This window comes from Triplophysa dalaica, chromosome 5, assembly GCF_015846415.1.
Source record: "Triplophysa dalaica isolate WHDGS20190420 chromosome 5, ASM1584641v1, whole genome shotgun sequence".
Classification (NCBI taxonomy): Eukaryota; Metazoa; Chordata; class Actinopteri; order Cypriniformes; family Nemacheilidae; genus Triplophysa; species Triplophysa dalaica.
Window position 1 is genome coordinate 8,299,890 of NC_079546.1, and position 16,904 is coordinate 8,316,793.

The 16,904-nt window shown below is 38.4% G+C and overlaps 1 protein-coding gene across 7 annotated transcripts in view; it reads right to left on the bottom strand.

The window, feature by feature from the left end:
• Positions 1 to 16,904, bottom strand: part of anks1b (ankyrin repeat and sterile alpha motif domain containing 1B) — a 134,598-nt gene that overhangs the window by 67,120 nt on the left and 50,574 nt on the right. For all 7 annotated transcript variants that reach the window (XM_056747552.1, XM_056747548.1, XM_056747550.1 and 4 more), the window contains 3 exons: positions 16,462 to 16,578; positions 9,087 to 9,237; positions 3,467 to 3,603 (listed from right to left, as the gene is read on the bottom strand). In XM_056747552.1, coding sequence (XP_056603530.1) covers positions 3,467 to 3,603; positions 9,087 to 9,237; positions 16,462 to 16,578 — 405 coding nt within the window. The remainder of the gene's footprint in view (positions 1 to 3,466; positions 3,604 to 9,086; positions 9,238 to 16,461; positions 16,579 to 16,904) is intronic.

The following is a 16,904-nucleotide window of genomic DNA, read 5'->3' on the forward strand; positions in this document are numbered from 1 at the left end:
GCTGCCAACAAGTACCCAACTGTTTAAAAAGCGTCCCAGGTGAATACTTCATAGTTGAAAAAATACTAAGTGTGTGGAGAGCTGTTATTTATGCAAAGTGTGCTAACATTGAAAAGACAAAAATGAACAATAATGATTTTAGGGAGCATAAACAAGCACAAACAAGAACAAAGAATTGAAGTCTGTACAAAGGTTTGACTGACAGTAAGTGTGCATGTGCAGTCTGTCTGTTTGCAGTCTTTGTGTGCTTGTTATCTCTCTCAGCCGAGAGAAACACATAGAAGGTCTCCTTATCAAATATTTGCCAACATCTAAGCATCTAACACAGCCAGAAAGAGCAGCGGGCTTATCAAAGCCACTTATAGTTAAATTAATCACAGCTGGGTTTAAACGCAGATAAACGCTTTACCGCACACAACCAAATCATCTCGAGATCGGTGCCTGGAGACCTGTTTAAAACAGTTTTGAGAGATAAAGCAAAGAGATTTCACTTGGTTGTTCACGGTCTAACCTTATTAACGCAACAGGTTGTTTTTTCTGTCCACTTGATCTGAATATCTCCTCAGAGACACTTTAATAACTCAAAAGTGAATATTTATATGTCGAAACCTATTTCTTTGGCAGGTTTGAATTTTGTTACTGCTTCACAAGCAACCTGACAGAGCTAAAGGAACGACTTTTTCACATTTTACAAAGGTCATGCAATCTTCGGCTGAGAAAAACAGCTGAAAAAGCACAGAGAGGATTTTCTGTCCCTTCTCCAGCTCAAGAGCTTTTACTGTCCACAAGAATATCACACAAAAGAACACATTTATCCATGTCTTTCTGCTTTACTACAAAGGTTAATTACTGTCCGTTTGTTAACACAACTATTCATTGTACTTTATATAATAAATGCGGCCAAACAAAGTTAAGGTAGATTACGATCATGAAATAGTTGAACCCATGATGAATCCATCTCCAATCAACAAATTCATTCAATCGATAAATCAATTTTCTATACATATAGTTGAGTAGATTGCAATCAAATAGAACAAGAACAGAACAACTTATGTAAGAATTAACATGCAGGTGGAAGCAATGATCTCTCATTTTCTCTCTTTCCCATCCTCTCTCTATTGGTTATGAGAGGCACACCTGTATGGGCCATAAAGCTCATGATTATCATACTGTACGTGACTAGACAAAGTGCTCGATTGTCCCATCAATGTTCTGGAGCGCTCATCAGCTCTGATGGTAGCTCACTTCAGAGGCGATGAGTGCTCAGACACATCTGTATGATAATTCAGCTACGCACACGTTTTAGCAAGGTACGTCGCAACAGGTAGCGCAACAGGTTTCACAAATTCACAGCACTTAGATGTAAAAAGGTAAATGAGATCTGATTTAGCACAAAGATGTGCTTGTGTTAAGCTGCGAGTGGATGAGGAATTTGAATACTAATAATACCAAAACGAGTTTTTTTTTAATTGAGGTGTAAAGTGTTCCCTTATCAAGAATAGATATAGCTGTTCTTTCTCTTCGAGTTGGGTTTTAACAATTTGATACACCTCTGTCCCAAAGAAATAAATGTTGTGCCTTACTCTCCCTGCACTGTTTGCGAAACATGACTGATGTCTCAAATCGTGCGGTTTGTTGAGACGTCGCTATTTGCTCCCAGACGTATGATTAATGGCACTTGAGAGACAAGAAAATTGGCGATACATCACATAAACATACAATGAATGAGGGAACTGACACCAAAACAGAATATTGAGACTTTGAGACGAGCTCTTTGGATTTCGACTAACTAAAAATCACCCATAGCTCTCCAAGTAAGGGCAAACACCGATAAAAAATCTATTTTATCAAACTCTCGCCGTCTCTTTCCACATGTGACTGCTTCGGCACCAGCTGAAGATGGACAGCATTCAGCAGTACTAAAGCACAGTTTGAAACACGGAATAATCTTTATGAAAGGACACAGCGCACGTCACATATCTGAGCGGGCCATTGTGGAGTTGTGTAGCACCCTGTTGTCGAAAACGCTGGGGAAACTCGCGCAGTTCAGTCTCTTTCTAATCCTGAGGGTACTGAGCACGCAGGCGGCGCGGCCCAAAGTGGGCCAGCGCAGATAAACGAGGGATTGTAGCAGACAAAGAGGACAAACATGACTCTGATAGGAAGAAAAAAGAGCCCTTTCATACTCGTCTAACAGAATAATAAGACGCAAGCGGTGAGAGCTGGAAACCGACTGAGAGAAAAAGACAGAAAGAGATGATCTAAAAGAAGACTCTTGTTTAAAGCAGCTCTAAAAATGTGGAAACCTACAGCACACGTATTATATGTACAAATGTAAATTAGATTAAAAAAACATCAAATCAACTGCTGTCTTTCAATGGATTTTAACATAATGGCTGATGCTACATTGTGAAATAAGAGTGAGCTAAAGAGATAACCAAGCAAATATGTACTACTATTTAGCAACCGCTTTTAAGTACTTCTGAGTTTATAAATAATAAACCTTCATTTTATAAAATGTATAATTTTTTAATTAACACCATCAAACTCCATTTGTTTTCTTCACCAACCACCAAACTGCACTCACAGGATTGTGGGATGTCACAGGTAGATAGAATCTGCCTTCGCAAAAACTGACCATGTGAAAGCCTGAAGCCTTAAAGGGACAGTTCACCAAAAATGCATTATTGTGTTTTCATTTACTGACCCTCGAGTTGTTCCAAATCTATATACATTTATTTGTTCTGATAAGACACAAAGATATTTGGTAGAATGCATGTAACCAAACAGTTCTTGTCCACCATTGACTACATAGTAGGAAAACTGTTTCTTTAAGTGTAAAGTATGACACTCAGAAGTTGCTCATCTACATTTATGGAACATGAATGTATTGTTTCTGAATTTACGATGTTACATACCTCTTGATGTGAAATGTTTGGTTTAAAAAGTGTTCTTGTTGAATTGTTACTGAAGTGTCCTCTTGTATTTTTTTAATGAATGTCAGTAGGTTTGATAATGTGTTATCTAATGCAATGACACTCATGCCTTTAGTGTGGCTTTTAAAACATCCAGATACTCTTCTTTAAGGACTGCTTTAACAATACTGTATTACTACAGCGTAAAAGATGATTATTCAATAATAAACCCTCAAGTTTGAATTAAAAGTGAACACGAGGGCATTGCGGGACAATCATATCTCAAAGCATAGAGAGAATCAACCCATCAGGCATGTGTATATTTATAATAGCCATATAACTAAGGTGACGAATGCCGAGTATTAAAGTGTAAATTGAAGAAACAGCAGCTTTGTGTTTTTTTGTGTGTGTGTATGCATGTGTGTGACTCCCACACACAGATGCTCAGATGGTAACAGCCAGACTGTGTTTTATCTTAAAAAGCACCATTAACCTTGAGAGCCCAACAACATAATAGACTAAAGAACGATTCTGTGCATGTGTGTGTGTACCTGGGGGCGGATGACTCTCTCGATGTTCCTCAGGGCCGTATCAGGTGAAGGAGGCGAGCAGTCAGGAGTCAGGCCTGTAGTGTGGTCGCCATGGTTACCTCGCTCTGCATCACTGGCCGACACATGCGAGAAGTGGCCTTCGGAGAGAGAAAAAAGGCTGAAATTAAAACAGCTGGGTTCATACAGTACATTAAAAACAATGACCCTGAGGAGATCGCTGTGATGGAATAGGTCCGAGATATGTATTCCTCCATCGATTTAAAAGTCATTTGCATGAAGTGCTACTTACGGCCAGCGTAACCGGAGATGGAAAGAGCTTACAGAAAGAAACTAAATCATGGGGAAATTCAATGAATGCAGATACAGCAATAGCCTGTGTCTTCAAAAGCTAAAGAAACAGATGAAAACTGAGCATCTAATGCTGATACTTTGCACCATTAGCCATAACACACAAACTAAGAGCGCATGCAAGACTTAAGCAAATAGATAAATGGTAGTGCTTGTTATGTTTCAAAAATATTAGTTTTTGTTGAAAATTGCTACAACATTATGCTTTGCAAATAAATATTCTGGTTTAAATATACAAATTAAGCTTTTAAACTGTTGCATGCTGTTAATAACCACAAAAATGAACTCAACATAAATCAACACGACTGAAAAATATATACTGACAAAAATACACTTCCTTTTACTTTAGCCCGGATGAAGGCCTGTGTGCCCGTGTGCTTTATTTCACATAGATATTATGGATAAATAGAAAAAAACACTCCTATACATGCATATGACAGCATTTATGTCTGTTAAAATTGCACAAAATACATGTTTTACATCAATGTGTGTGTTTTGTGTGTGTATATATTAGGTATTTTATGTAAGTGAAGCTTGACTTTTATATGACATTAATTCTTACTGCTTTTCCTTGTTTCACATATGATGTGAAACGAGATCCAATACCTTAAAGCAATAAAACACGCCATGTGTTTATGCGATTTGGGTTCAAAGCACATAACCTAAAAATAGCACATGTACTGTATATATTCACACATACACACACTACGGTGCATCAGCGAGACTGTTTTATCACCCAAGCAGATTTTCCCAGAGTGAAATCTCTCTTTATGAATGAGGGATAAAACAGACAGAAGGTAAGAGTGAAAGAGCAGGACACATCCGACTGCTCCCCAAAATTAGAGAGAAAAACAATTTCTATCACTCACAAAATAACACGCATGAAACGTATGCTATCAAGAGTACATAAGACCTGTGACTGTTCAAGCCCAATTTGTCTATATCCATTCGACACCGTATCCTAATTTTTCCTCGAATCTTCCTTCTGTTCTTAAGTCATGCATGTATGTACCAAGAACTCCTTAAAAACACAACAAATTTCTTGAGTTTGCACACAATTGGTGAATAAAGCGAATTCTGATAGTCTGCCTTTAAGATCTGTTTATTGGCAGCTAAAATCTGAGCAAGTCACAAGAAATGTTGTCAGCATCTACATAGAATAAAGCCATTTCTTAATCAGTATTTTTAGAAAAATATGAATATGCTTTATATGCCAACTTGGTTCAGAAAATTCTAGATTTACGAATAATTAAAGGCATTTTATTCATAAATCTGCTGTTTTAAGGATGCTTCTTTTGATTTAGGAGGTTTTCACTGGAAATCAAGATATTCCTTTTTTTGCCAATATCACAAATCTCTTTGGGAAAATCTTCAATTAGAATTAGAAACAAATAAAAAAAACTTAAAAACATATAAAAAAATGAAAAATGAATATTCGAAAAACTGTATTTTTCTACTTTAATGTCATTCAATTATTGCAAGGTTGGCAAAGTTTTTGGTTACAGTGTAGAAATTACAATTTACTTTTTATATATTTACGTTATATCTTAAAGAAAAAAATATAAGTCTTGGGTGAAAGTGTGTGTGGGAAAGAAAATTTTGATTTAAAGAAGCATATGATTATATATATATATACACATTTCTGTATTCACAAGAACACCATGCAGACTAATGAACCAGAGAAATGTTAAGTGAGTCTAGTAGTCCATTTGGACATACACATCTATAACCAGCTAATTTCCTCCTAACACACAATGGTGTCAAGAATATTAAAATGGTCTCTTTCCTCTACTATGCAATGAGATAAGAATATTCATGTGCCGCTTAACTGAGGTGCGTTAATAATTGAGAAACAAAATGGCCGACTTGATTATCGCGTGCGCTAGTTTACATTTGCTTACTGCGTAAAACAACATTTGCAAAAACCCCTCGCAGCTGTTTTTGCGATATCAGCGGGGGGCTCTGTGACTGCCGTAGGACGCTCGCTGGGGCTTGACCCTGTCGGTAATGGGCAGGAAGCCGTAGATGAACTCGACTTGTGCTTTACTCTTACAGCCATTAGCCATTAACCTCTCAGAGCCGCAGTACCGAGGGAGAAATGAGGCATGCAGGAGCCATTGCAAGACCAGGACTCTTTAGTGGCAAAGCTATTAGAAATCCATTAGTCACAAATACAGCTATCAGGCATTATTAGGAATCCAATGATTGAACTGTCCATAACGCTGCGGTACATATAAATGCAATTTTATGCAAATATTCCTGCCAATGTTCCTGCAAAACTAGCAAATTTGTCAGACCTGCCCCATTCTTCCAAAACTCCTCCCATTAAAGACATATACTCACATATACTCGCATTTTTCCCATAGACTTTTGGAAGATCTTTTGAAAAATTAAGCTCTGTGATTAACAAATGTTTATGATGTTTACACGTTTTACAAAATAATCTATACAAATAAACACAACATTTCTTACTTTGGAAGTCGAAATACAATCGGCAGAAGTAAAAAGCTAACACAATGCTATAAACAGACAATGCCAAGCTCGATTTATATTAACGTCACAATCACCATAGAACTCTTTAAAACTTTATTAAAAATGTGTTCCCTGGTAAGTAATTACTCTACGTTTTAAAGCAACAACGGGCAAGTTTTTGACCTTAAAATAATGTCTCTAAAATTATTTTAGGGGTAGGACAACTTTTAACTGGATGATTTTAACGCCGTTGCTACCTAATCAGCATCCATTTGGCTGAAATTGCAATTGTAACTTTGGTGTCCATGCGTTGTGTTTTGGGTGACTGCAAACGTTTTTAAGACACAATAATGCTTAAAACAATTACAAGCGTGTTAAAATTGGTGTGTTTTGTCATAGAATAAAGAATTTTTGTTTACCACAGACCTTATTTCGGGTGATTTACCATAAATCCAATTTAAAAAATCCATCACCGTGACTACACCGGACGCATCCATTGTGGATTTTTTTTCTTATAATGGGTTCTAATTCATTTCTTATGTCTTTTGTCGTGTCGCTTCATGCCGGTCGCATCCGGTGTAGAAACAGTGATAGACTTTGGAACGATGGAACTAGAAGTCCTACAATGCTAACTCACTTTTGGGTTTTCAAACAAAAATGTTGCTCTCTATAGACCTGCCAATATTGTCAACCAATAAAAAACAATCTTTACCAGAAAACTAATCAAAGCACAAAATGAAGTGTATAACTCTGGCAGTGCATGAAGGGAGAATTAGGACCCTAAATTCTAGGACGGCCCACCTTGAAGATTTTAATGGCCACCTTTTATATTTATGCTCAACTTTATTTAAAATGCCATTTCTCGGTTTATTCATTTATGTTAACAAAAACACAAGGAGATAGGGCAGAAAATACAGGTTTACATAAATGAAGTAAAAAAGGGAGTAAGTTAGGCCAAGGCAGCTGTTACATGACTTATGCTGAGCCAGTCACATTTCTTGCCTCTTTCCACCTAAATCCTGTTTTTGACAAGCTGCCACTTAATAAATCCGTAACAAATCCCAAAGCAGACACAGTCTGACAGCGGAAAAACAATGCGGCATTCTTGCAATAACTGCTTTAAATGATCTTGGACTGTCAACTGTGTGACAAAGGCCAGATAGTTCACCTTCAGGACGGTATTTCTAGACCTTTTCATATTTAATTTCACCAGTTTTATAATTAATCAAATATTCCATTTACACTTGGCCACAAACGTAATACTATTAGTATAGTGTGGTTTAATAGTGACAACATAAAGAAATGTATCTGCACATGCGCGATTTCATTGCCTGCCCTCAACTTCCGGTACACATTCGCAAAAAATAGTGACTGTAGATTATTTCTGATAACAAGCAAAAGAAACCGAGTAGAACATTTACATGTCTTATCTTAAATTAATCTTAACTAAACTTTTTTTATATAAAATTTCAATCTCTGGAAGTTTAGTTCACTGTTATTGAGCAGCTATTATCAAACAAGACGCCACTGCTTTGTTGGCTGACGTTATTTGAGGAAGAGATAATAGGTGGTTGACATTCTGCAGTGAAATTTGCAGGAAATGACCTAGAGAGGTGCACTATAAAGACATGTTTCTATTTATCTTATCTTTAAAGTGTCTACTGTTAACAATAGCACATACAGCATCAGAATTGTTCCACCAGTACAGTTTGTTTTTGCCAAAATTTTCAGTTCTGTGACATCATCCACTCCCATAGTAGAAAAAGATATGTATCTTTATTTGTTCTGTTAAACACAAGATTATTTATGTTGCAGAACAGTTTAGGAACATCTTTGACTACAATTACATTTTTCCTATTATGGTAGTTATTGATGTTCCAGTCTTGGAAGTGGCAAACATTCCTCCAAATATCTTTCTCTGTGTTTAGCAGAACAAAGAAATTTATTCAGGTATGAAATTACGTGAGGGTGAGTAAATGATGATAGAATTTTAATTTAGAAGAACAATCCCTTTAATAACCTGTGTTATTAAAATTTAATTTCTGGTATTCTGGTATTAGAGTCCTTAACTGTCGTACTGCACACAACAGCATTGTTGATAATAGGGGAGAGAATAGTCTTGTTGTGCTTGTAGAGACACTGAAGATCTAAAAATAGAACTGGTCAAAATCCAGTTTGTCCCAAAAATACAGGCCAACATCCGCACAGGCACAAACAGCACTATCAAAAGTTACAGGAATCCAGTAAAACTCTGATCGCTGATTCTCGCTCACACACATACACTGGACTGTTTGACTTCATTAATAGAGTCGTCTAGAAGATAACAGAGACTACATCAGGTGTGAATCACCGGCCTATAGGCAACCCAGCTCGCTGCGTCTCCATGACAACTTGCAGGTGACTCACCAACCTCTCTGGGTAAGTCTAAAGCTGTTTCCACGACAACCCTAACCCTTACCGCAGGAATGATGCCCGAGGAGTGAACTGCGGCAGGAGATCTACGCTTATTTGTCTAAACTCTACAACAGATGGAAACCTCACATTTTGTGTTTGTCAACTGAAGGTTTCATTATCTAATGCGTTTTATTAACCGTTTGAAGATAATTGAAGATGTTTTCTTCACAATCTTGAACCTAAATAAAAAAATTCATGTTTTCCCATTGAAAATTCAGTTTTAGTCATAAACACAACCCAAATCAATTGTGATCATCAATGCAAACTGACTTGTATTGTATGTCTACTGTATGTGTAAACGTTCAATCTATGTCATTGGTTTTCATCCGTTGTGCGGTCAACTAACCATTGCGAGGGCTGGCGTTGTGAAGGTGGATGTCCAGAGAGCAGGGTTTGCGTGTGACAGCTGTGGCAACTGACTCGTAAGGGTTGTCCTCATCCACCGGTAAAAAGACATCCAGTGACGGAGAATGAGCAATTTCACCACATCGCTTGTCCTGCACACAAACACATTAACAGAAAGTGAGTCATTAAAGGTGAAGCGTGTCATTTCCGTGCCACCAAATGGAACTGCGTAAAAAATGACTGTTGTTTTCAGACATGGTTTCCGACACTCCGCCGTCTGTTATTGGTTGGTTAAACAGACGGTCTGGTCTGGATAAGCAGAAAGTATTTCGAAAATCAAGCACATCTCCTTTAAAAAGAGTGCCATAAAAACACTTGACAATGTTCCATCCAGCGCCCATAATGACATGGATAAATGTCCACCTATGAGACTCGGTTCCATCAATTTCAATGAAACATTGGCATCGCCGACTGCAGCCTGTTTGTCTTCGTGGATACAGCCCAGCAGGCGTGTGAGGGCAACCATCCCTCAAAGTAAACATAGCACAGGCCAAGCAGGTCTTATTGTCATCTCACTTATTTCCCATGAACCCCATCGATTTCTTCTCACACATCTATTACTCTACCTGTCAGCCCCAAATCCTACATCAACCACAAAGCATTAGACACATCCATCATGCACTGGGCTCAGGGCCCGGGCCATTTATCACACTGTACAAAGAAACATCTTTCTCTCTTTTCTGATGCGAATACGATTCACTTGTTAATTTAATTCAATATAGACTCCAAAAATTAGCTCTCCACGATGAGTAAATTAAAAGGCTAACAAAACGCAATTCACAGCAAGACACAGGTGATTTAAAACAGGTTAAACTGTTATGAAACGCAGTCATAATACAGAGTCAATTAAATCGTCTGCTCATTCAATTACAACAATCGTGAGGAAGGAGTGCAGCACAGTTGAATATGAATACAGGACCATTTTGAATCACATCACGGATGATAAAGTTTGGCTTTGGCAACCATCATGATTTAAACTACAGATATTGAGTGTTTGAATACATTCTGTGTTTAGTCTTATATGAGACAGGTCACATGCCATCATGTGATGAACCACACTTTGACAGATTTCTGAGGACATAAGAGTAGTGCACGGCTGTATAAACGTTTTCTCCATGATGTTAAGAATGCTGGAGACAGTTGCTCTACGGTTGCTAAGGTGTTCTGGTGGTTGCTAGGGTGTTGGTTACCGGTTGCTAAGGTGTTCTGGTGGTTGCTAATTTTTTGGTTAACATCCCTGGTCAAAAATACCCACCATCAAATCTCTCTGATATTCTGGTCCCTATGACTATATGTGTTTAATAATATTAGCAATAATAAAATTAAAGAATTAAATACAATATTTTATATAATATAAATATTTAATATGACTATTTCAAGTCATATTATTTATTAAGACAACAAACATCCTCATTATAACATAATATTAATTAAACATAAATAATTTGAACAAGTATAACAATAGTGATGTTCGCTTTAAGAAGTCATCTTTTGCTTGTCCGTAGCATGCAACCGCCCATTTCCCTTGCTTTTCTCTAACTATCATTTTCCTCTCTCACCTTTTTGCTTCACTAAACGGAGATTCATCGAGATAGAACCGAGGCCCTCCAAAGATCCACACAGACCACTCAACACAAAGAGATCAATGCTGCATTCAACAGAACTTACTTTTAGACTCCGGGTGTGAATTCCTTCTGGAAGCGAGCAAGATGCCAGGTCTACGCTGAGGAATATTCTCGATAGCAGGAAGAAGAGGAAGTGGACAGGCTTTGAATTTGGGGTTTCCTGCCTCGTTCGTTAGAACGGACACGCTTGACCACAAACAATGAGAAATGCCATAATCACACAGTTCTCCTTCAGTCTCACTGTCACAACCTCAAAACGTGCCAGAATTACTTAAAACTAACTGAAAATATTTTCTGTATTTATTTAAATACATATTTCTTCATCAATGACGTCCCAAAAGGGGGTTTGTCGGATTTACAGTATATATTTACGTATACACACACACAGCAGATTTTCCATAAATACTGTATGATAAAACAGTTCAGTACCTGCTTATCTCTGTAGTCTCCTCATGTCTTCCCTATAAGTGTGAAAATACAACCCTCCGGCGGACATACGAAATGACCCCACAGTGCACAACTGTCCGTGAACACAAGACTTATTCTCTGTCTGCCTCTCTCTACGTCTGACACAAGAGACAGGAACTGAACTTTTGTCTCTGAAAAAGGAAGGCTGCAAACAAACAGCAGCAGCTCGGGTCAGTAATTAGCGTGCTGGAGCTGGACACTGATCCAAATAGGAAATGTGCCCGGGCGGCCCCCGGTCACGCCTGCAATCTTCAGCCGGACGTCAGAGGGCCTGACAAAACTTTTACTGCTGAATTAAACATCCTCCTGCACGCTGCTCATATTTAACCGGTTCTCTTCGTGTGTTTCACTCAATCAATCCGTCCGTCATGTGAATTCTCATTTGTGCATTTCCTTGGTGTACAGACGGTCAAAACAGTGTCCGATGTGAAACCCCTTTTTGAAAGTCATTTCCTGTGTTTTTCTTATCTGAGCAAAGCATATTTTGGAGGAGGACCTCACAGCATAAAGAGCCCTCAGAGACCTTCTCGGAACAGATAGAGGGATTGATAGAAGGGGACAGAAGTAACGTAAGTGAGCGGTCATGTGCCTCTGAGGCCGTCTTCGCATGCAGAAATGATACCGGTGGTTTGCTGGTAGAGAACAGCCTTTGGCTTACACAATTGTGTTGCAATGTGATCATTGATAGGTTTCATTAGAAACAGAAGCAACGTTAAGCACAAAAAACTACAGAAGAACAACACGAGCAATGATATGTAGTAATACATTTGAGACCACAAAAGAAGCGCATGCATTACTGTGATCTACAACAAAATGCTTTGAAACGACTTTTATGGCCAAGAAATGACTTGGAGCTGTTATAAAATACCAAATGGCTGGAAATTCACTCTCTCATTAAATATCTCCGGAGATTTAGCACCTGCTCCCGACACGACCTTTCAGAGCTGAGAGAGCTTTGAGACACTGTTATACACTTTTCCAAAGCACACCGGCTCGACCCGGAGAGACGTGAAACTCAGGGATTTGGCGCGAGAGTTGGCGCTAAAGCACACGGTGTAACTTAGCTGACTATCAAATTTGCAGGTCAAAGTTCAAGCATACACTCCTTGCAAGAGCTGAGATGACTAAAGTGGATTTAAGGAATAAAGCCCTGAAGGCTCTTATAAGTGTGCGTGATAAGTTTCAACTTGCTGACATACTTAGTGCTGAAGGAAAGTAGAACATTTTTTAGTTGTTAAACTGTTTCTTTTAGCCGTTGTTGTCTTATTAAAATATATTTTGTTGAACAGGAGAAGCAAACAGTGCAGAACATTGTGTTACTCAATTCACACATTAGACAGTCAAAAGAACAACAAGGCCTTTTGTGATTTGGTTCATTCTGTTTTCAATTTTTGTGCAAGAATGCCTTGCCACATGAGGTTATAACAATAAATCAAAGTTTCATGGACTAACGGTAGTTTTTCCACTGAGGTAGAAATATAATAAGTACTACTTTTGTACCTTCTTAGTGTCTTTCTATTTGTCAGAAATGAGTTACAATGATAACCACAAATGAACCATGGTTTTGTTACAATTACCATAGTTTAACCACGGTATTTATTATAAAACTGTGGTATTACATATGTTAATCAATTCACCAAAAAAACAGATTACTACACTTTTACAATAGTAAACTACGCTTAATTTTCACAAGGAATGTGAATAAACATGAAGTACAGAAAAAAAGGAAAAAAAATCGCAGTAGTCGACCACACACACTCATAGAAGACACTCCATAAGGGCCAGTGGAGAGACTGGAGGCATTTTGAGATGGAGAGGACAAACATGACATGAGAACTTCCTCAAGCGGGACTAACTTACATCACAGTCGCAAGAAGTTCACATTCATTTGATGGCCTAATTATCTCTCAGCGTCAAAAAGGAGAGCACGGAAATGAAACCCTGTGGTGGATGAAGCTACGGTCTGGGTTCAGAAATTCCCAACGTGAGTCACGGATGCACAAAGATGAGGATTACAATGAAAATGAGGTAGAAATGTTTACTGCAGTCGCTCTGCTGGTTTTAAATGTCTTCTTAAATGTTTTCTTTAACATACAAAAGCTAGTCATTAATACATCTTTATGTATAATCTGAACATTGATAATATGAAGTCAATATCCTCACTGTAGAAGGACAAGCATAACATGTTTATACAATTTTAATGTTTTATGTAAATGTTTTGAAGAGAACAACTGCACAGACCCATGGATTAACGATATGGTTGCTTAGTTGTAAATTATACTTTTATTGGTAGAATTGCCTAAAAACACGTCCATATTTGTATAAATCATCCATTAATAAGTTAGTTAAGGGAAATTTATATGCAGTTTGCCCTTCCTAAACTCCATCTCCTGGATTGGGCTCTAAATGGGCCCATAAAACAAAGGCTGTCGTTTGGGATTCTTATTTCAGTAGTGTTTTCAGAATGATCTATTAAATGGCAAACACTGGGCCTGCTCGGCTTCTAAATCACACAGTCTGAGCAGTCAACGAGAGGAAAAGACATAACTTTACTCTAATACACACTCCCATTTACCCATTCAGCTCAATTAGAACAGACAAACAGCCATACACACATAAAACGCTATTTCCAGAGAATTTATAACGTAATTAGTGGCTTTTATAACAGTAGAAAATCACCAAATTGGATGAGACCAACCAAATAAATCAAACACAACCAATGAAACGCAGTCATTTATGAGTAAATGAAAGATGAAAGTTTGAATGGCTTATATATTGAAGAAAAATATGTTTCTCCTGCTTTAAAACAGACAAGCTCGCATTTCAGCATTTAGTTTTTTTTGAAAGTGTGACAACATGTTGAATACACACCCTCAAACGTACGAAAAAATACTGTAATAATTAATGCTCCAATACACATTTATATATGAGTTTAAATGTGTCCTAACACACGCGGTTTCTGCCAATCTCTTATTTATCTTGAATACCTATAGAGTAGTATTGCATACTTTGTATCTTCAAATAGTATTTAGTTTGATCGCATTTATAAAAGATACATACAGCTGTACGATTACTTCCGAAATCATGTGGTGCGTGAGGGGGGGGAGGGGTAGGCTGAACTAAAGCACGTGCGAGCGCACCCATTGCCAACAAAACACCGACATTTGACTCACAGCATGCGGTTCATGTCCGGCATCTTTTAGTGTGGGGAAGACTCCATATATCAGTTTCAAACAATCTCCAAATCCAGCGTTATATCCACAGTTGATATAACATTCATCACCCAAATGCAGTGAATAAACAAACACCTGAACTTCGTGAACGTATGCTCTCTCTCTCTCTCTCTCTCTCTCTCTCTCGCACACACAAGTGAAAGTGACGTCTGTGCATGCTCCTTCTCCTGCTCTCCTTGCTGCTGCATGGGCGTGCCGCGTGCTTTTCCGGGAGAATTGTCCAATAAGCGAATAAGAAAATTTGTTACAAAACAGTTTTATATGTTCGAAAAAACTTTCTGAAACCTGTACGATCACTGGGGGAGTGTATCGAGCATAGAAGTACTACATAGTACACTTCTTTAACAAGTTGACCATGTTAAGCATGATAATACGTTTAACATTGTAAAGAGATAATAAATTCAAACTAATTTTGTCATAACTGATTTTTATAGGAGCTTGGGTCCCGTTTGTCTTGTTAGATTATCAATGATCTTCTGTTTTTGCTAATAAAATCATAAGCTGTTTGCGATGCAGACACAGTCTATAGCATTCAGGTCTTATTAGAAGAAAAGCTGAGTGTGAACATAAGTGTTAAATCCTAAATTTGTCCTCATGTACCAATAATGACAGAAATCTACCCAACTCTCAAAGAATCTTCTTGAAACAGGGTGTTTGATCCCCACATCACCAGGGCTGCCAGAACCCAAAAGTGTCACTGTCAAACGTTTGTTTGTAAACAGTAATTTCTTCTTCAGAGAAAAACATTGCAAACCAGACGTTGAGGATGAAAGCGCTCATGCTGTCTGAAATCAAAACGGTTTTGGCACAAAGATTTAAAGTGTGTTTGCTGCAGCAATGGGGGAAAAACTGTGCAAACAAAAGAAACAAACAAATGCGCAGGCATGGATTTTACGTGCGCAAATATGGGATGTAACAGGAAAAGATGACGCGAATAAAAAACAAAATGACGATTTAAAATAAAAAAAGAGGCAGAGGAATGAGAAACGGCATGAATGGAAGAGCAGAGGCTTTGGCAGTAGATGCCCAGATCCTCTCTCTCCCCCTCTCTGTTTTCTCTGGATGTTATTGCGCAGTGCTGTGACGCACCTGTTTAGATAGAGACTCAAATATGTCAATCGGGATGTGGGTGGATATCCCACGCCTTGCATTTTATGAATTTTGTGTTTCCTAGCAACTACGAGAACCCCTTGGAAACAGCGTGCGTGTCTGTCCCTGTGGAGGAGATCCAGTGATGGAGTAAAGGATTTGTTTGCGGGTGCAAGAGTATCATTCTCGGCTCAAGGAAACCCAACTCCTTCCCCACGCTGGATTTCACCCTCCCCCAGCCTGCTGACATCTTCGCTTGAACATCCCTGTTTCCATGGTAGCCGGAGGTCTCCTCACATGTTGCAGGTGGGCGGATCAGCGTGTGACATGATTACAGTTCCTGTGGGATAATTAGACTTCCTGTGTGAGGGAAGGGGATCCCTCTTCCTCATCAAGACATCATGACACGCATGAGACCCAAGTCTAAGACTTTAGGGAAGACATGACCAAATTCCTCTGCATATAAACAGAGATCTGCATCAACCCTTGCATCCCACATAACAGTTTAAAAAAACGGCACAATATTTGTAACTATTTATACAAATTTCTTCATTCATACTTTTAAGTATGATCAAAATAAAAGGATTTTAGGAAACCAGGAAGACTTCGAAGGACTTTGTTGGCACAGCAGTTTGCATTGAGTTCCTAAAACATATCTGTATTATCTTGCATTCAGTCATGAGAATAAATCTAAATATCAGAATAAATAATTTCTGAACCAATTAAAAAACATTTATGGTTACAGTTTTCAATGTACTGCTTTATGCCATTTTGTGACCAGATGTCTACATGTTAAATTCACTTTTAACACCATCTTACAAACATAAATGGGGCGAGAAATGTCAACCCCTGTTAGGTTTTCAAAACAGTTTGAACGGAAGCATGTGAGGTATGTGTGTACCTGAGAAAAGCCCAAGTTTCTGCATCCGTTGCAGGGAGTGAGCGCCTCCCACAGGCCTGATGGACCACAGCTCTTTTCCTCTTCTTCCATCGCCGTGGGCAACGGAGGAGTGGGCCTCTATAGCCGGATCGATAAAAACAAACAATTGTTTAATGAGCAGCACACACAGTACACAATCTTCAACACAATAATTCTCATCAGGCCATGTCAACATAGATAAAGTGTCTGCCATTCCATCTCTCACTCCTTTGAATACAAGTTGAAAGTAACTTCAACCCTTGATCCACATTTGACTTGACCGAAAGTTAACTGCATCTGACCGCTATTGATCGCACCGACTCGTAAAGTGTTTGTGTTCATGCGTGTCAAGTTTGTTTATCCAGACTCTGCAGACTTGTGATTGATTTACCTGACACAAACATGTTCGATTACATCGATCAAAC